The following is a 20,015-nucleotide window of genomic DNA, read 5'->3' as shown; positions in this document are numbered from 1 at the left end:
TAATTTATACTCCAAATTTCTATGTGCATCTTCAGCATGAATTGGGAAAAGTCATGAGAAAGTCACCATTATAGAGGCAGCACTATCCACCTTATCCATTGGGAAAACTTGCCCTACTGGCATAGCTGGGACCATTCACATTCAGCTGCCTCTGGCCTCTCTGGAGAGGCACCGTAATGATGAATTAATAAAGAATCACTAAAATCACCCCATCTCAATAGACAACCAAAGACAGGCTGTGGTTTAGGTCTAGTTTGGATTTTTACCAAACCTTGCTGGCTTTACTTAGCCTGATTTGAATGTGTTCCTGCCCACAGATGTGGGGCTTTCAATAACGTTATGGTAGATTAGCAGAAAATAACTTCACACATGTACGTTCAGCCAAGGGTGCATGCTTAATGTTCTCATAGACTTTGGTTCTTGGTTTCTGAGGTCCTGTCTGCTGCTGCTCCCATCCACCAGGCAGGTGTAATGAATCAGTAGGAAAATATCTGAAGCATGCTTTGGTTTTATTTAAGGCTCTTTGCACTCTTTTGTCTTAACCCCAAATGGGTCTCCTTCGCTTTTCACTGTCTGAAGGCCTGCACAAGTCATGCTTGCAATACTCAACGGGGATTTTCATGACAAATCTCCAGCTTATGTATAAGCAGCTCTGCAAAATTTTGCTCTGCTCTCTTTTTGCACCATCCTTTTGGTTATCTTGTCTATGCCAGCAGTGGCAGCCAGTGCTACGGATGCTTCTGTGGGGATAATCTGCATTCCTTCCTGCCTGCTTTGGGGACTCTCCTTTTTTTGTTCTCCTAATATCCCAGTAGTGCCGCTTTTAGTGACTGATGATTGTCCTTGTTAACCTGGAGGTGCAGAGCAGCAAAGCAGTACCACTGTGAATTTTGTTGGGTACCTTTCTCTTCTGCCCAGGAGATAAGTCTTAACAGTGCTGCCAGCCCTCCTTGGATGAAACACTGAGGAAATGGCAGGCTGCGGTTAGCTGAAGGTTGGACTTCTTCAGTTATTTGATTTTATTATTATTATATTTGAATTTATCAGGGGAACTACACGTTTGAACTAGATTTCGTTAGTGAACTTCAATTAAAGGAACATTATCAAGCTTTTTAGGGAAGAAATTTGGCTAATTGACATTTTTTGCTGTGTCATCAATATGAATTTATTACAAAAAAAAAAAAACCTAATTTTTTGTTAGGGAAAACTGATGGAATCACAGAAGTGTTTGAGTTGGAAAGGACCTTAAGATCATCTAGTTCCAACCCACTGCCAAGTGCAGGGATGCCTCACACTAGACCATGTTGCTTCCCCAAGGCTCTGTCCAACCTGGCCTTAGAGGGCTTGGAAGAACTGATGCCATTCAAACCAGGCTGTGGAGACTCACAGCTTTCTCATCTTGCTTTTGCTGGACATGAACCTAAATCCTCTCTGACAAAGGGCTCGTGGTTCTGGGGCTTTGCCCTCCCTCAATGGGCTCTGCCTTTGCATTCAGCCAACAAAGGATGCTCTTTGGGTTAGTGCCTATTGTGGCTGCTCTACGTGATAATGTCTTCTCAAGAATGATGCTTTTGACTTCTGCAGGTTTAGTCCTGAAGCTTGACACCAAAAACCCACATACACACTGAAAGAATAAAAAAAGCCAACCTGTATGTGCCAAATAAATGTGATAGCAACCAAAAAATGGGTCTTTGAGATCAAAGTGAGCAGCGTGAAGTGGTGTTGATGTGAGGAAGATGCCCCTTGACAGTGTTCCTCTGGAAAGTTCAGAGCAGTCCTTTCTGATGATTAAATGTGTTGGTATGAAATGCTTCAGTGCTGACACAAGGTAACTCCTCGGTGACCTCATCACGGCCCAACGGGAGCGCTATGTATCCCATGATTTGGCCACTTAAAGGATGGTGGAGAGGTGCTGCCCATTCACACATTGTCACCCGTGTAACCTCTCCTCCACCCTATGGTCAGAGCTGGGCCATGAAAAGTCCTCTTGACCACACAGTGATGGTTTCTTCCAACTTTTGACCTCAAAGCCATTCTACGTAACTCCAGATCCTGTATCCTCTGCCCTCGAGGAATATGGAACCCTTATTCAATGCAAACCATTTCTTTTGCCTTTTAATTACCAATATCTGATCAAAGTGGGGCACTGGGGTGCAAGATGGGAATTTGAGGTGGCTGTGTCCAGGAGCATCCGGACAGGGAACTGCAGATAACGCCTGACAGAGGCATGGAAAAGATTTTGAAAAGCAGTTAATAAAACCAAAATTAATCAAATCATCTATGTTTTGCCTGAATTATCTCAGAGTGATTATAAAGTGATTATACTCTGGATCCTATAAAGGATTATAAGCAGGGTTGGGATGTGGTCCAGCCCATTGCTCCTGTGCCGTGGCTCCGTGTCCAGAGGAACCTGAGGTTAAATTGTGTCAAGCACCAAGAAACACATGACCCTCAAGCTCTCGCGTCCTTCGGGCTTGTTCTTTACCCTCTCCTGATTTCTGCTTATTATAGTCTTTCTCCTCTCTCAATTTTCTGTTTTGTTTTCATTTTGCTTCCCAAGGGCATGATGATGCAGTGCCATGTGCGGTTTTGAAAAGTGTGGATAGTTTTAGCTTTCTCCATCACCCAGTTCACCAGAGGAGCTTAGAGATCCTGCAGAGATGCAAGGAGGAGAAGTACAGTAAGGCTCCACCACCTGCCCTTCCCTCTGATACGACACTCACACAAGAAATGGAAACCAGGTGCATTCAGCCTAGAAAGGGTGAAAAACACCACCCAAGGAGCCTTCAAGCATCAAGAAATAACAGTTTTGAGCCTATTGGGAAATTATTAGGCAGAGTTTGGAGAGGAAAATAAAGTCCAAACCCAAATCTCTTGAGATAGCATATCACCGTGTTGGTGGTTTCCTCATTTATTCACTGACATTAAGTCAGGAGGCTGATGCCAGGGGTATTTTTGGAGTGGTTTATTTTTGTTATCACACGGGTGATAACAAGCTCAAAGCTCCGTGGGTCCGGTAGGAATGAACATCACCACAAGTCTGTGGCTGATACAGCTGCAATTTGACTTCATTGAGATTTCATTGGACTTCCAAAATAACTTTAGCTTGTGAAAATACTGTCTCTGAGGGCTTTTACTTAAAACTAAAGCCTTTGGCAATGTTGTTTTCCAGAATGGGTTGAGTTACGATGCACTTGGTCTCCGTTTCTTCCTCCTCACTCCTCTGTCATGTAATAAACTCATCCTGCATGACAACATGGACACTCTTGCCTGCACTACTGTATTATATATACATAAAATATACATTTGGTGCTTGTATCTTTAGATATATCATTTTCCTGCCATTATTCTCTTCCTTTATGTTGCACATTAAAGCTTACAGAATTAGAGCACTGCTGTATGCAGCCTGCAAGGGCACAAGGACAAATCCCCAGCCCCAGTTGTTAACTTCAATATTGTGCAACTTAGGTGTAAATGCCAAACACCCAGGTTTTTTCCCTAGAGCTGAGCACAGTAAGTACAGCAGTTGCATGTGAAGTCTTCAAAAGTATGCTTTTCATGCAAAAAACCTTATATCAGATCTCCATGCTTTCTCCAGCATGTAGCACTGGGGGAGCAGAGGTGTTTTAACTCTTAATTTAGACTTAAATTCTTAACTTAAACTACATTATTTTTTCCTACAAGCTCCCACTATTGCTATAAGGAGATATAAAGCAGTAAGACAAGCTCATCACTGGATTTATTAAGTGGTTTTGTACTAAGTGACCTTATTGATGCTACTAAAGAAGTACTGAAAAGAAAGACAATTACCGGTGGTGTAACTTTAATTGCAATTAATTAATCAGTTCAATTTTAATTTGTAAGCTAGCTGAGCCATATGGGAATTCTGGGGGATGTTACATTTGCTGTTGCTTACATGGGAAGGCAATTCAGCAATTCATACAACTCAAGAGATGCACAGAAACAGCTTCAACTTAAGCTGAAGCAGTGACTTGAGCTCAGTGTTAAGCTTAACGTTTTAAAACCTCAGTTACTATACACTTGTCAACACACTTTGGTTTCTCGTAGGAGACACATGGACCTGAGAGTAGCAATTCCATAGATGCTACTAATGACCAGACAATTACCAGAGTAATTGATGTTCTGCTTTCAGAAGTCGTTCACATCTTCATGCAGGGTGTGCTCCTGCAAGCTGCTTCCCCAGGCTTCATGGCTTGGGAAGGCTTAAAATGGGTTTGGAACATGTACTTTTTTTGGTCCTGAATTTAGTGGGTTTGCAGGTCCCACAGGCGAGGAGGATGTGCGTGCTGAGGTTGGCCCCAGGGACTTGGCTTTTCCTATAAGTTAGTTTAGGTTACACCCATGGCATCCTTGAGAGAGGGACCAAATAGATCTGGAATTGTGTGAATCATAGAATGGTTTGGGTTGGAAAGGGCCTTAAGATCATCCAGCTCCAACCCCTGCCGTGGTCAGGGACACCTTCCACTAGAGCAGCTTGCTCCAAGCCCCTGTGTCCAACCTGCCCTTGAACACTGCCAGGGATGGGGCAGCCACAGCTTCTCTGGGCACCCTGTGCCAGCCCCTCAGCACCCTCACAGGGAGTAACTTCTTCCTTATATATCCTTATATTTTCCTGTCTCAGTTTGAACCCATCACCCCTTCTCCTATCGCTACAGTCCCTTATGAAGAGTCCCTTTCCAGCACCCTTCAGACACTGAAAGGTGCTCTGAGGTCTCCAAGCAGCTTCCTCCCTCCAGGCTGAACAGCTGCAGTGTTCTTAGTCTGCCTTCATACGGGAGGTGCTCCAGTCCCTGAGCAGCCTTGTGGCCTCCTCTAGACTTGCTCCAACAGCTCCGTGTCCTTCTTATGCTGGGGACACCAGAACTGTACACAGTGCTGCAAGTGGGATCTCACAAGAGCAGAGCAGAGGGGCAGGATCACCTCCTTTGACCTGGTCACAGTTCTAGCTGTGCACAGAGAGAAAACTAATTGATTTGATGAGTATATTGAGATTCCCTCTTGATCACTTGCTATTTAGCTTGTGCAGCCAACTGATCACCCTTCCTGTACAATCTCAGCTGCTTCACTGGTGTCTTTGGGTCTATCAGTTAATTGATGGTCTTCCACCAAAGGAAGGTACCGGGTTTAGGCATCTCTGAGTTCAAGACCAAAGCTGGGCAAGAGAACAAGTAGTATCCATGCAGTGTATTCATATACAGTATTCAATGGCCTGTATTTACTGTACAGAATTCCCAAAGCCTTGTGTGACTTGCCACCTTAAATCTAACACCTTTTTTCCTTTCATGTCTAAAAAACCCCTCACTTTATTTCCCAGAAAAGAGGTGACATCAGTCTAACAACATGTCTTTGGTTGCAACATGTATGCATGCTGGTTTTAAGAGCCAAGTGATGCCCAATGTAGAGAAGTCTTTAATCCAGCTTGTGGCCATAACTTTTATTAATCAGAAAGTCACTAAAGGTGCTAAACTGGCAGAATTCTGATGTGGGTTTACTGCAGCTATTATTTGGTAGCCTAAACCAGAAGTTCCCTTTTCCCAAGCAATGCAAGGTGCAGATGCAGTAATATTTTGTTACAACCTTGTCTTCATAGCTTCAGCCAGGCTTGTTGGGTTAAGATGGTGTTTTGGGCTTTTTCTTTCAGGGATTTCTTCTGTGGGGAGTGCAGAGAAGTGAAGGAGGACAGAGTTTGCTCAAAAAAGAAGGTCACATTCTAAAAAAGTCTTAGAAATACTGGTAAAATCCCATTCTGATGAAATTCTTTAGGTTAGAGAAGCCTTCTGTGCCTTAATGGGGAAGTATCCAGGCATATATACTACGTAAAAACAAAATGGATATAGTTAGACTTTGGGTGCTTTCTTAGTGTAAAACCAGCCGCAAAAAATACTAACACAGTATTTTAAGCAGATTTCTGATTATTCTCATTTCACCCCCCCTTACAACCGAGCACAGAAATGCCAGTCTTGAAAGAGGTAAAAGAACGCTCCGAGGATGAGAAATGGAACAAAAATGTCATTCATGGCAAAAAGAGGGATTAAAGAAAGAGTTTTGAACTCTAGGTGTAGCTAGGCACTCAGGTAGATTGCCTGGCTTGCTTTCCAAAAGCCTCCAGAGCTGGAGGTTACAAAACCTTCTCAGCAGGAGCGGTTTGGTCCTGCACAGGCAGGATCAAAGATGACCTGTGCCATCACATTCCTCAATTTTCTTTTGCTCAGATTTCTAGGATATTTGGACAACTTAACCAAGTGAACCTTCAGCTTTTCCAGGCATCTCCTGCCAAGTGTTCAGGCTTCAAGACAAGGTGTTATCTCCACAGGTAAAGGAGAACAGATGTCCCATTAAAGGGATGTCACCTGTTGAGGTTTGGTAGAAATCCATCTTCTCCTTCAGGCTCTGAGGAACAGCAGATCAGCAGCACTGGCTCAGATCAATGTGTATGTGCTTTGCATTCATCTTCAGAATAAAAAGAATCTTAGGACACCTTTTAGCTCAACATCTGGGCTACATTAAATAAGGAAGTGATAAATGTGGAGGGGAGATGCTATTGCTTCTTCCTGTTCTGCTGCAAAGTACAATTTAGACTTTCTTTTTAGAGAAGAGGTTTTGCAATCTTTTTGTCCTCTGCATCCAGCTTGGGGTAGGGAATACACATTGTTCCCATGTTCAGGTGAATGTTGCCATGTTTCTGTCTCACAGCAGCAATTTTGAGACAGGTAGACTATTGCTTGGCTATTTTCATGTCAAATTCAAGCTTATCGAGTCTCTAAATGTCTGTAGTTTAGTGACTTGAAAAGTATTTTGTTGTCTACAGAAATTGTCTTCTGTCTTCCTAAATGCTTGGTTACAAAACATTTCCACTTTGGGGAAGATAAGAGCTTGAAATGTCTGCTTCTGTAACCATGCATGGAAAATTCCGTGGCTTTATATCAAATAGAAATTACTCTAGAACTACACCTATCAAAGGATATAGGTTCAATAGGCAATAAAGCCTCCCCATGCAGTGTATACTCCTTGCTATCTGTGTCCATGTCCATATATCCTCAGGAAGAGAAGACGTAGAATCATAGAATCATAGAATGGTTTGGGTTGGAAAGGACCTTAATATCATCGAGTTCCAACCCCCAGCCATGGGCAGGAGCACCTACCACTAGACCCTGTTATCCAAAGCTCTCACAACTTCCTTGGGCAACCCATTCCAGCTCCTCAACACCCTTACAGTAAAGAATTTTCTCCTTACATCCAATCTAAACTTCCCCTGTTTAAGTTTTAACCCGTTACCCCTTGTCCTATCACTACAGTCCCTAATGAAGAGTCCCTCTCCAGCATCCTTAAAGGCCCCCTTCAGATACTGGAAGGCTGCTATGAGGTCTCCACGCAGCTTCTCTTCTCCAGGCTGAGCAGCCCCAACTTCCTCAGCCTGTCTTCATACAGGAGGTGCTCCAGCCCCTGATCATTCTCGTGGCCTCCTCTGGACTTGTTCCAACAGTTCCATGTCCTTTTTATATTGAGGACACCAGAACTGCACACAATGCTCCAGGTGAGGTCTCACGAGAGCAGAGCAGAGGGGCAGGATCACCTCCTTCGACCTGCTGGTCACGCTCCTTTTGGTGCAGCCCAGGATACGGTTGCTTTCTGGGCTGTGAGCACACACTGAAGCCGGCTCATGTTCTTTTTCTCCTCAACCAACACCCCCAAGTCCTTCTCTGCAGGGCTGCTCTGAATCTCTTCTCTGCCCAACCTGTAGCTGTGCCTGGGATTGCTCCGAACCAGGTATAGGACCTTGCACTTGGCATGGTTAAACTCCATGAGGTTGGCATCAGCCCACCTCACAAGCGTGTCAAGATCCCTCTGGATGGCATTCCTTCCCTCCAGCGTATCGACCGAACCACACAGCTTGGGGTCATCAGGAAACTTGCTGAGGGCGCACTCAATCCCACTGTCCATGGCAGCGACGAAGATGTTGAACAAGACCGGTCCCAACACCGATCCCTGAGGGACCCCACTCCTTACTGGTCTCCAGTCGGACATTGAGCCGTTGACCACAACTCTTTGTGTGCAGCCATCCAGCCAGTTCTTTATCCACCGAGTCGTCCATCCATCAAATTGATGTCTCTCCAGTTCAGAGACAAGGGTGTCGTGTGGGACAGTGTCAAACCCTTTGCACAAGTCCAGGTAGATGACATCAATTCTCTACCCCTGTCCATCAGTTCTGTAGCCCCATCATAGAAGGCCACCAAGTTGGTCAGGCAGGATTTCCCCTCAGTGAAGCCATGCTGGCTGTCACCAAGCACCTTGTTGATTTTCATGTGCCTTAGCATGCCTTCCAGGAGAATCTGCTCCAAGATCTTGCCAGGCACAGAGGTGAGACTGACTGCTCTGTAATTCCCCGGGTCATCCATTTTCCCCTTCTTGAAAATGGGGGTTATATTTTCCTTTTTCCAGTCGTTGGGAACTTCACCTGACTGCCATGATTTCTCAAATATGATGGCCAGCAGCTTTGCATCTTCATTCACCAGCTCCTTCAGGACCCTTGGATGGATCTCATCAGGTCCCATGGACTTGTGCATGTTCAGGTTCTTAAGATGGTCTCAAACCAGTTCCTCTCCTACAGTGGGCCCAAGGTCTTCATTCTCACAGGCCCTGCTTCTGCCTTCCAAGACTTGGGTGGTGTGGTCAGAGCATTTGCCAGTGAAGAGAGAGGCAAAGAAGTCATTCAGAACCTCAGCCTTCTCCAAATCCAGGGCAGTTCTCCTAGGGCCCACGTTGTCCCTAGTCTGTCTTTTATTCGCAATGTAACTACAGAACCCCTTCCTGTTATCTTTCACATCCCTAGCCAGGTTTAATTCTATCTGGATGCAAGGAATAAATGACCATTTTTCCAGGCACCCTACTTATGTTGTGGTGTTTTGCCCATGCAAGCATCTGGGATGTCCCTTGCACAGCGGAGAGCTTGGGAATATTTTGGACATACAGGACATGATTGGCTGGTCACCACCATCACAGCAACTTCTTTACCATGTTTCCTTACTAGCGGGGACATCATGTCCCTAACACTATGTGCAGGTGTGGGAGGGGAATTACCGGGCTTGAGCAAACAGCGTTACTCATAAGCGTGATGACTGTGGCAGAGAGGTAAAACTTAGTAGGTGATGGGTATGTCGGCATCTTTGGCACCCTTGTATACCCAGCATGTGCCATGACATGTACATGCTCCTCCTCACTGTAATCAGTGCTAAGCTATGGCTGTGCTAATTGCCTCTGGGTGAAGAGCCAGCTAGAAACATCTTTTCTTATGTGCTGGTTTAGGTATTGCTCGGAAGAGCCCACGGACACCGCTCTCAGACCTCCAGGGAGTCAACACCATCAACGAGAGGACCCAGCGGTAAGTCTTGCTTTTACATTGGCACAACAAGGAAATCTGGGATAGGAGAGCACTGTCTGTTGTCATATGTAACTATATTCACAGTTCTTTCAGCTTATTAATTTTGTCTTCTCTTCATTCTTTCTCTGCTATGAGATCATACCTAAGTGGCAGGCAAGGAAAGCAGCTTTCCTGCATCAAAAGGCAGCAGTTATAGGTGGTGTGGCGTACAAGGTGAAAAGAAGCTTGCAAAAAATATCAGTGAATGTGCCAATATCAAGGAAATCAAAGTCTAACGAGTTTTCTGGCACAAAAAGCCCAATGATGTGTTTGGATGCAGAACTGCGTGCAAGCACTATGATGCCACTGAGTGTGGAGGACCTGAGAAGCTGAGATGGTACCTGGTCAAACGCTGGCTTGTTTTGAAGGGGAAGCAGCATGTCAGCTTCAAAAAGGATTAATTTTCACTGGGTTTTTGTACAGTTTTATTTTTTAATCCTTCCTTGAAGGTTCTGGCCATTCAAGCAACTCTTAATGAGATCTTTTTGCTTGAGAGTCACTCAGGTCTACACTTTGAGATACAGATATTTACCTCTTCTGCAAAATGTTTTCCAAACCCATTTCATAATTGAGTTGCTTGCAAAGCACAGTGTCTTCATTTCAAAGGGCTATCTGGGCACAGAACCTCCTTCTTTTCTCCAGCTACTCTTGTGCTATCCCTCTGCAGATCCCAGAAGGTGATTATCCAAATACCGCTTCTAAAGGGGTACGGTGCATCTCTGCTTCCCTCTGAGTACATGTATGTGTGCTGGAGAAACAGATGAGCACCGTCCTCAGCTCCTAAAATGACTGCTTGGAGCTGCAGACATCGAGGTGTAACTTCATGGATGCACTTGAGTTCATGAGAAGCCCGGAACAAATCAAGAGGAGTCTGAGACTGTCTCCTGAAACTTATCCATCAAATCCCCTGTAATGGTCCTTGTGTCTCAGGGGGCTTCCCTTCCACGCAAATTAAAATACCCTCCAAATATGTTATTAAACCTCATTTTTTGCTGGCTTTAATGCCAGATGGCCAAGACAGAAATTAGACACGTGGTGTTGCTTTCTATCCTAGGGGAACAAAAGTGGCTTTTATTGTCTGTTTTTTTTCACCACGTGCCTTCCAAGTGCCATCAAGACTAGAATATCCCTCTGGCCCTGAGTTTCTTCCCTTTGAGAGTGGTGGTAGCACCCTGCTGAAGGAGAACTGAATGTTCTCATACCATTACAAGCTGGCTTATTTCCAGCGATCAGAAAGGATGTGATTTCCATAAAAATGTTGGATTGAATTAATGAATTTCTGCCGCTCCTCAAGTTTGGGCACAAATCCAGCTTGTGCAACCAATCTCAGCCTGTCGTGAGAAGGTGATACAGCCCTGGTTGTCTTCACATCAGTCTTTCCCACCTCTCCTTTTCTTTCTCCTAATGCTAGAGCCTCTGCAGCTTGAATCTATTGGGTTACGACGATAGCAGGTACATGGTAACACTTGAGGCAGCAGAGGTTGGTGACTTCAGAGATGACATTCACTGTTTCTAGCACTTGTGGTTGCACAGGTTTCCCTAAACATGATGTAACATGAAACTTTGTCACTCTGGAGATCTTCCCATGTAGATAAGAGGTTCTGCAGTTTCTCTAGCAAGCCTTCAAACCTGGTGTGGTGCATGAAGAACATCTGTGAGGTGGGATAGGGCTTTTCTCGACTGCCCGGCTCCAGCTTTGGAGGTACATTGGTGTGAGAGCTGGAGCTGTCAGCATCTTCATAGCCCAAAACATTGTGGTTATTTCAGTGAGGGGGCATAGTAAAGGCAGGGAAAGTCCTGTCTCCATGAGAGAAGAGGATGTGTTTATTTACTGTGGAGTTCAGTCTGTGGTCAGCTCTATTTATTTGGCTTAACCCAACCCAGCGTAGCAGCCAAGTTGCTTTAAACAGCCAGGATCAAGGGCAGCAGCTACTGTGTCTTCCTTCCTCATCCGCAGCAGTTGTACCCCAACAGGGTCAGGACACATGGTTTACTCCCTTTACTGATATGTTTGCAGAAAAACGTGGTTTTGAAGCTGTGCTAACTCCTGTGTTCATCCCAGTGTGGTGCCTTAGAAGCACAGTCCGTGGTTTTTGTTTCTCTTGGTCATCATCAGTGATGGGTCCCCAAGTGTCATCTGTGCCTCTTCCTTCTGAAAACACAAACCAAGTCGCTCATAAGATCTCTAAGTCCAGCCTGCACTTTCAAAGCAGACAAGTGATTTTGATACCTTTCATTGTGGATGATTTTCATCTGAAGTGTCATATCACACTTGATAAATGTTTGTATTTTGGTTAAATTGCACTTGTTGAGCAAGGAGAGGTAAATACAGGGGGTGAAGGTAACACGTAGAGAGATTTACTTTAACAGCTTTCCAGCAGATAAGCAATTTATGGCCCTAAATTAGGCAGGAATTTGCTTTCAAAGCCATCTCACGATCATGCGGTCGCTGATAAGTCTGCGTTGTGCATCCAACCCACAGGATAGCCCGGGGCTTGCTTCTCAAAGCGAGTTTGAGGCATGACATCACGCAGGAAGTCACTTCAGTGAGCCAAGCGCTCGCCTCTGATCTCAGAAGAAAGTGGACGGGTGGTTCGCACATGCTGGGGCTGAAACCAGCCTTCAGCAGAGCCTTGTGGAGCGGCCGTGTCTTGGAAGTGCCTTCACCAGCCAGGGGCGATGAAAGCCGTGCCATTGCTAACCGAATCCAGCCGGGCTGCCTGCTTTCCTGCTGGTTTCTGTTCACTGATGAAGCTGGTTTATGTGCGGTCATGTCTAAGCAGCATGCAGGAAAGCAGGGGTTGATCAACCTGTCTTGGAACAGTTGTTTAAGCTTGGTGAGATGATTGACCTCCCAAGTACCCTGAAGGCTTCATTGGTTGCCATCTGCATATATCCACCCTAAAGTATCCATAACAGAGCTGCTGGTTTGTATCTTTTTTTTTCCCCAAACCACATGGGAATTTCCAAGGGTTTCTATTCCCTGGTCTTGTTCAGAGTCCGTGTATCCACAGCCAGTCTCAAGCCTCAGAGTGGCCAAGATTAATGATAGGTTGTAGATCCCGTAAGTGGTCATTGAGGTTTAGTGGTACTCGTCAACTGGTGATTTTTTTTCGCCTCCTGCAAATAGGAGGTTTCTGATGGATGGGACCTTAGCTGTAAGGGCAAAGGTGGACAGGAGAGATCACCTGGACAGTAAAGCCTCTTGCTATCCTTCCTTGAATCAAACAGGCTGCTTAAAAGCAGCAGGTCCTGAAGTCCTCAGCCAGGGGTTCACTTTGCTCTGATTCAGCCTTTCTTTTAATAGTTGCTCATGTCACAAAGGTGATTTAATGGGGCTAGGATGGGGTCTGAAAGGCACTGAGACGAGGCAGTGAGGTGACTTGTACTCCAGCCTCACGTGGCTCCAAGGATGTGGCTCCAGGCTTTGAGCTGGCAGAAGAACAACTTTGCAGGCTTTAATTTTTAATTTCCATGCAGCACTTGATATTTGCCCTTCCTCCAAATCACGACTTTAAGGCACAGGGCTGCCTTGTTCCTAGCCCTCAGAAATGAGCAGAGGCCCATTTAAGCCACCGTGTCCTTCAGCATCCTCATGACCAAAAAAACTGGTGCTGTATTGACTCTCCTTTTATTCCTTTTTCTCCTGTTTGAGATAGCTTGGAGGGGAGAGGAGTGGGTTGCAGGCTCCACATCCTCCTTTAGATCACCTTTCTTTCATATGATGGTTTCTGCAAGGTTGATAGAGTATTTACAGCAGAGAGGACCGAATTGGAAGAGTGATTTGTGATCAGGTCCCAGTGAGTGATTCTGGTCCAACCTCTCAGTCCAGCTGGGGCTGGCATCCTTCATTTGTGGCAAATAATCAGGTTATTGCAAATGACATTTGCTTTTTCTTTTCCTAATGAAATGATTGAGTGAATTAAAGAATATAGAGTCAGCACTAGCATCATCTAAAGTAGTGACTCTATTAACGATAGCAAGGCTAATGGCAGAAGTCATAGCCTTGTACCTTCAGACCACTGGAGTATCTGCAGACAGAAGCCTTCTGTCTGGGACAGCTGGAAGCTGTTATTCTCCTGCTGATAGTTTGATTCTTTTATTATTATTTGATTTTTGAAAAGTGCTTAAGTAGCCAATTGCTTCATGTGGTGTCTGGCATCCTGAAGTCATCCCATGGGAGTGAATCATAGAATCATAGAATGGTTTGAGTTGGGAAGGACTTTAAGATCATCCAGTTCCAATCCCCTGCCATGGTCAGAGACACCTTCCACTAGAGCAGCTTGCTCCAAGCCCCTGTGTCCAACCTGGCCTTGAACACTGCCAGGGATGGGGCAGCCACAGCTTCTCTGGGCACCCTGTGCCAGCGCCTCAGCACCCTCCCAGGGAAGAGCTTCTGCCTAAGAGCTCATCTCAGTCTCCCCTGTTTCAGTTTGAACTCATCACCCCTCATCCTATCACTACAGTCCCTGATGAAGGGTCCCTCTCCAGCATCCTTGTAGACCCCATTCAGACACTGGAAAGTGCTCTTGAGGTCTCCATGCAGCTTCTCTTCTCTAGGCTGAACAGCCCCAATGTTCTCAGCCTGTCTTCATATGGGAGGTGCTACAGCCCCTGATCATCCTCGTGGACTCCTTTGGACTGCTCCAACAGCTCTATGTCCTTCTTATTTTGGGGATACCAGAGCTGCACACAGTGCTCCAAGTGAGGTCTCGCAAGAGCAGAGTAGAGGGGCAGGATCATCTCCTTCAACCTGCTCGTGACACTCCTTTTTATGCAGCCCAGGATGTGGGAAAAAGAATAAAATGGTGGCTTTCATTTTCTACTGGTGGATTAGTTTATTATCTTATTTTGTCTTAGAATTGGGCGGGGGGGGGGGGGGGGGGGGGTACATCTTGCTAACACTGTGTGGTGTTTGATGTTGCAGTGATGCCTATGCGGTCGGCTGGAATGGCCGGATGGGGATGCGGCACAGCCGGCTCGCCAGCCCCGGTGCCTTCCTAGACAAGGATGGGATATTTGTCAACGCCACCAACAGCAAGCTGCTGGAGAGGGCCCACGGCATCCTCATGTCAGTACAGAAGGAGGGGATTTTGGCTTTATTCCTGGAGCATAATGAGCAGTGTGGGTGGTTAGAGGAATGTAAATAGACAGAATAGAAATATATCAGGGTTTTGGGTAGACTTGGCCATGTTTCATGGTTGGGTCAAAGAAACCCCCAGTATGTTCTACACATCTGATTTTTTTTACCTCTTATCATTCATTCGTAATAACAGACGCAGGGAGAAGGAATGAATCTGCCAGTCAAACCAGTCTCCAGATATGACAGCGATGTAACGCAGTCACATTTTTTAGCATGATATCAAAGTTTCCATTACAAATTAGGTGGGGAAATGATGTTGATGATTCACACCGCAGCCTCGTCGGGAGGTTCAGAGAGCACTGCGGCTGCCTGGAGTTATCACAGGCTGTGAGGAAGCAGCAGGATGGCCAGCTGTTCCCCATGCTGCTCTCTCACTCACTCTGCCCAGTTTCTGGCATAACCATCATTGCCAGCATAACCATTCTCTTTAACTGGATGCTTTCCTCTCTAACCTGTGCCACTAAATTTGTACACCTAGTCTGCAGCATGCAGAAGCAGCCCGGTTTCAAGTGCAGGTCACAGGAAGCAGCTGCTAAAGGGGTTTTGGAAGAGCTTGTTTCATCAATTCCTCCCTTCTGCAATTGCACACATGGATTAACCTAAGCCTTTTATATGTCCCCAGGCGAAACAAGAACTTCAAAGCCAAACCCAATCTCCCAAAGGTGAGTGAGAAGCAGCATTTTTACCTTGCTGGTCTGTGGGTTAAGGCTACAGGAAGAGTGTGAGGAAGGCCACTTGTGTCTGCGTCAAGACTTTGGTCAACTCAGCTTTGTTCAGGGCTCTTTAATTTATATAAAACCAAAGGATTTCAACCCTGATGTGCTGGGATATACTGTATGAGCTTCTTTCTTGGACCTGCTCTGACTCTTTTTTACCTTCCCCTGGGAAAGAGTACGTACATGCTGGTGAAGTTTGGTAATTAGATCTCTAAACTCTCTAAGCTGGTAGGTTATGCAAGAGGGCTAGTGGCTGATAGGCATCAGGCTTGATTAATCATATTCAGTTTCCCTCTTTCTTGGCTGCATTAACTATATTTTAAGAGATGCCAAGAGATCTGTTGTACCTAGAAGAATAATGCTTGTTGTGGTCATGGTTGGTGCTGTGTTAGTGGTCAGGAATGGAGGACCAAGAGGAGCAAACTTTGGGTTTACTGCTCTCTGTGTGCGTGTTGCACCTGGAGAGACACAGATACAGTTAAATGATGAACTGCTGATTAACAGAGAATAATTTGTCCGCAGCCGTTACTGGGTAGGAGAGCCAAATTTCCCATGGTCAAAGATGCCCTTGCCAAGTCCTCAGAGGAGGACCATGATCTGGGAGATCTGGCCAAATAGAGAACTACATTTCAAGACATCCCTCTGTGTTTCTGGGTGAGATTAAGTAGGGTGGTCACCCCAGGAAGCCCTGCAGAGGGGATAAAAAGGGTTATATGAGATGATAAAATCTGGTTATTCTTGTATTTATCAAGAGCAAATGGAGTGTGTCTTTCCACAGCATATGCTGGACGTGAAGTCCCTCAAACACCTAACCAACCTGACGCTGCACGACCGCATTACCAAATCCCTCCTCCATCTCCATAAGAAGAAAAAACCACCCAGCATCAGTGCCCAGTTCCAGGTAATCCTTTGATATTAGACCTTTGATATTAGACCTTTGATATTAGACCTTTGATTTAGACCTTTGATAGAGAGAGGTGAATTAAAAGCAAATACCTGCTCTGGGTCCCCAGGGTGCCTTAAGGACACACTTCCAGGCACAGCCCTGCCCCATCCCTGGCAGTGTTCAATGCCAGGTTGGACACAGGGGCTTGGAGCAAGCTGCTCTAGTGGAAGGTGTCCCTGCCCATGGCAGGGGTTGGAGCTGGATGAGCTTTAAGGTCCCTTCCAACCCAAACCAGGCTGGGATTCCATGGTCCTCACCACCATTTAGGACATAAATTCAGCTGTTTACATGACTTGGGTAAGCTGGGAGACACCATGCAGGTTATCTAAATGGTATAAATGGAGAGGATCAAGAGCCATGGTGGGTATGGGGGAGGATGATGTGTGAAGCAAGATGGGACGTGAGGATGAGCTGCAGAGCATGCAGGTGTATGCCTGACCTCTGGTACCTCACTTTCTAAGCCATCGCATCGTGGCTCTTTCTCTGCCAAATCCAGAAACTGCAAAATCACAAAATGACATTTTTACAGCCTTTTGACTTGCATTCAGCATCTGAAATTCACTCTGGTTTCAGGCCAGTCGGAATGGGAATTTTAGTAGGGGTGGAAAGGTCACAGTATTGCTGCATTATCTCCAGGCAGGCAGTGGAATTGAGAGTAGGGATCGATAACAGCATGTGCTGTGTTGTCGGCGTGGTGCACCAGCCATCCCCAGGATTAGCTGCAGCAAAAATAGTCCTCCAGTATGTGCATCAGGTCTTGGAAACTGCTGCAAGACGCGCGCACAAGCAGGTGGGGATGTTAGAAAGCAGCTTCTTGGTTAAAAATTGGTTTCTAAGCAAGTCTGGCTTGGTTCTGACTTTTCATTTTGGTGGTTTGGGATTGGTTTTGGAGATATGGGTTGTTTTGAGAAATTTTCTGTGCATAGATTCATTGAATATACATGCACACACACATGTGCCAATCTATAGATATAATTTGCAGAATGCACGTCTGTATACATGCATATATATATGTATTAAGTTTAGTCTAGTCTAATGGTATGCTGGTTAAAATGCACTTCTGCAGAGTTTAATTCATACAGTACCATGGGGGGGTTGAAGCAGGGATGTCCTGGTGTGAAATGCCTTCCTGAACCCTCTTCATCCTTCAAAGGAAACTGAAAAGCCTCAGGGCGTGTGAGTGAGATTTTGATGTGTGCTTTTACAGCACTTACAAATAAAAGACCATTAAATGCCGTGAAGATTCCCCCCCGTCATGCAGCAAAGCAGATCATTCTAATACCCTTACCATTTGTGCTGTTTCCCAACCATGATTTGACAATGTAGGAGCTGTGCCTACAACACATCCTTCTTTCAGTGAAATGGATAAAGCCATGTTGAATTCAGAGGCAGCTCTGATATGACTGCCTGCTTCTCCTCTAAGGACAAATGCAGGGCACTCCAGCCCTGACTCCATTTAACACTTGAGGGAAGCATTTTCTTGCGAGAGCAGCCTGGTGCAAGCTGAGATTGATTTCCTTCGTCAAGAGCAGGCTAATAAAATTGCAGCACATGGAACTGGGTCACAGGCAGGAAATACAAATGTTTCCTGTCACAGGGTTGGAGGAGAGGGTTTGCTGATAAATGCTGCCTTGTGGCTAATGCCTCAACACTGGGCTTGCAGCTGCTCTGTCTCCTATTGATATTAACTATTAGTTACAGTAATCTTTAGGTGAAATAGGTGTTTTAGAGGATGCTGTAAGAGCAGCGATGGCTTTCACAGCTGAAAATCAGATGTAAACTGCAGCACAGTGATTTATAGCTTGTCCTTTTACCCTGCATGCAGGTGGTATCCTAAGGAAAAGGGTGCTGCCCTGTCTAGCACGGGATGATGCTGAACCTTTGCATTTCAGCTTGAGTGCAGGGGCTGAAAGAGTGGGTGGCTGGACAGTTTTGCAGGCAGAGGGACAAAGGGACAGGGTCCAGGGTTAATCCGGGGACCTGGCGTGTCCTTTACGGATTCCCGATGACCAGAGCTTGCACCAGATGGCAGAGGGTGCCCGAACCATCTGCTGCGTGCGGAATGTCACTGGCTGCTGGTGGCATGGAAATCCCCTCTCCTACAGGCAGGCAGTCACAGGATGATCCAGTTCCCACTATTTCCAGTGTCTGGAGCACTTCGCTTACCGGGCTTTTGACAGGGTCCTTTGGCAAAGGGGCTGCATCCCGTGTGTGTGTCTCCCTTCCCTCCCTTCAGCCCAGTGCGGGGCAGGGTGCGATGCTGCAGTGTCACCGGTTCAGATCTCCTCATAGGTGCTTTTTTCTTTCTTTTTCTGTCAAAACAGAGGTGATTTTGGAGAAAAGCAGGAGCATGCCAGTGGAGGTCTGCCATGCTGTGGTGTTCCCACTGCTTCCTGGAATGGGAATGACAGGGAAAGAGTTGGGCTTATTCAGCATGGAGAAGAGAAGGCTCCTTAAGGGGAGACCTGAGAGCAGCTCCAGTGCCTAAAGGGGCTGCAGGAAACCTGGAGAGGGGCTTGGGACAAGGGATGTAGGGACAGGCCAAGGGGAATGGCTTGAACCTGCCCGAGGGGAGACTGAGATGAGCTCTTAGGCAGAAGCTCTTCCCTGTGAGGGTGCTGAGGCGCTGGCACAGGGTGCCCAGAGAAGCTGTGGCTGCCCCATCCCTGGCAGTGTTCAAGGCCAGGCTCAAAGGGGCTTGGAGCAAGCTGCTCTAGTGGAAGGGGTCCCTGCCTGTGGCAGGGGGTTGGGACTGGATGAGCTTTAAGGTCCCTTCCAACCCAAACCAGGCTGGAATTCTGTGACATTTGCACACAGTTAGTACATGGATAACGCAGCTGTATTGCACATGCATGGGATCTATCCCTTACTCTTTACCGGATCCTGGATGTAGATACATTTTTCTAAACATGAAAGGCTTCCCATAAAGATGTCTTTAAATGATCAGAAGGAAAAAAGGCTTCCTGTGAGCAGATCTGTAGGCAAAATGCTTCTTTCTAGTATCATGTGTGATCAAAAATAACTCTACTTATAATAGATGTGCAGCAGAACATCTGCTACACAACTGCATTTTAAATGCTCTCAATATCAGGAGGAATCAAGCCTGGAGTACATTCCTAATGCCATGTCAGTAATGTGCTCACAATCAGAGATATTCAAAGTATTGGTAGGACACAGCTGAGGAGCCCAGCCATCGGAGTTTTGGCATGTTTTTATTCAAAGAGTTTCTGCTTTGTTGCAAAAGAGTCAAAGATCTGCAAGGCAGAGGAATGGCTCAGCGTGATGTCCTGCTGGGGCAGCTGAGCATAGCAATGGTGCTGATATAAATCTATTATTATGGGCTACACTTTTAATAATGATGCGGGAAAAAGGGGAAATATAAAATGAGAACCTGGAAACCCCTCAGTTCTCAGTGATCACATTTCAGCAGAGAAATATGGCCAGGAATAGTCACAAGGATGATCAGGGGCTGGAGCACCTCCTGGATGGAGATAGGCTGAGAAGGTTGTGGCTGTTCAGCCTGGAGAAGAGAAGCTGCGTGGAGACCTCAGAGCAGCTTCCAGTGTCTGAAGGGGGCTACAAGGATGCTGGAGAGGGACTCTTCATCAGGAACTGTAGTGATAGGACAAGGGGTGATGGGTTCAAACTGAAACAGGGGAAATTGAGATGAGCTCTTAGGCAGAAGCTCTTCCCTGTGAGGGTGCTGAGGCGCTGGCACAGGGTGCCCAGAGAAGCTGTGGCTGCCCCATCCCTGGCAGTGTTCAAGGCCAG

The 20,015-nt window shown here is 46.1% G+C and overlaps 1 protein-coding gene across 10 annotated transcripts in view; it reads left to right on the top strand.

Moving 5' to 3' along the window:
• The window catches only part of MYO9A (myosin IXA), a 191,382-nt gene that overhangs the window by 139,942 nt on the left and 31,425 nt on the right, over positions 1–20,015 (top strand). For all 10 annotated transcript variants that reach the window (XM_057420638.1, XM_057420679.1, XM_057420688.1 and 7 more), the window contains 5 exons: positions 2,561–2,680; positions 9,325–9,400; positions 14,367–14,510; positions 15,205–15,244; positions 16,077–16,199. In XM_057420638.1, coding sequence (XP_057276621.1) covers positions 2,561–2,680; positions 9,325–9,400; positions 14,367–14,510; positions 15,205–15,244; positions 16,077–16,199 — 503 coding nt within the window. The remainder of the gene's footprint in view (positions 1–2,560; positions 2,681–9,324; positions 9,401–14,366; positions 14,511–15,204; positions 15,245–16,076; positions 16,200–20,015) is intronic.

The sequence above is a fragment of the Pezoporus wallicus genome, unplaced genomic scaffold (assembly GCF_028554395.1).
Source record: "Pezoporus wallicus isolate ANWC-B61680 ecotype Strahan unplaced genomic scaffold, APGP_CSIRO_Pwel_v1 contig_7731, whole genome shotgun sequence".
Taxonomy (NCBI): domain Eukaryota; kingdom Metazoa; phylum Chordata; class Aves; order Psittaciformes; family Psittacidae; genus Pezoporus; species Pezoporus wallicus.
The sequence above is the reverse complement of the archived record's forward strand: the minus strand, read 5'-3'. Positions and strand labels throughout refer to the sequence as shown.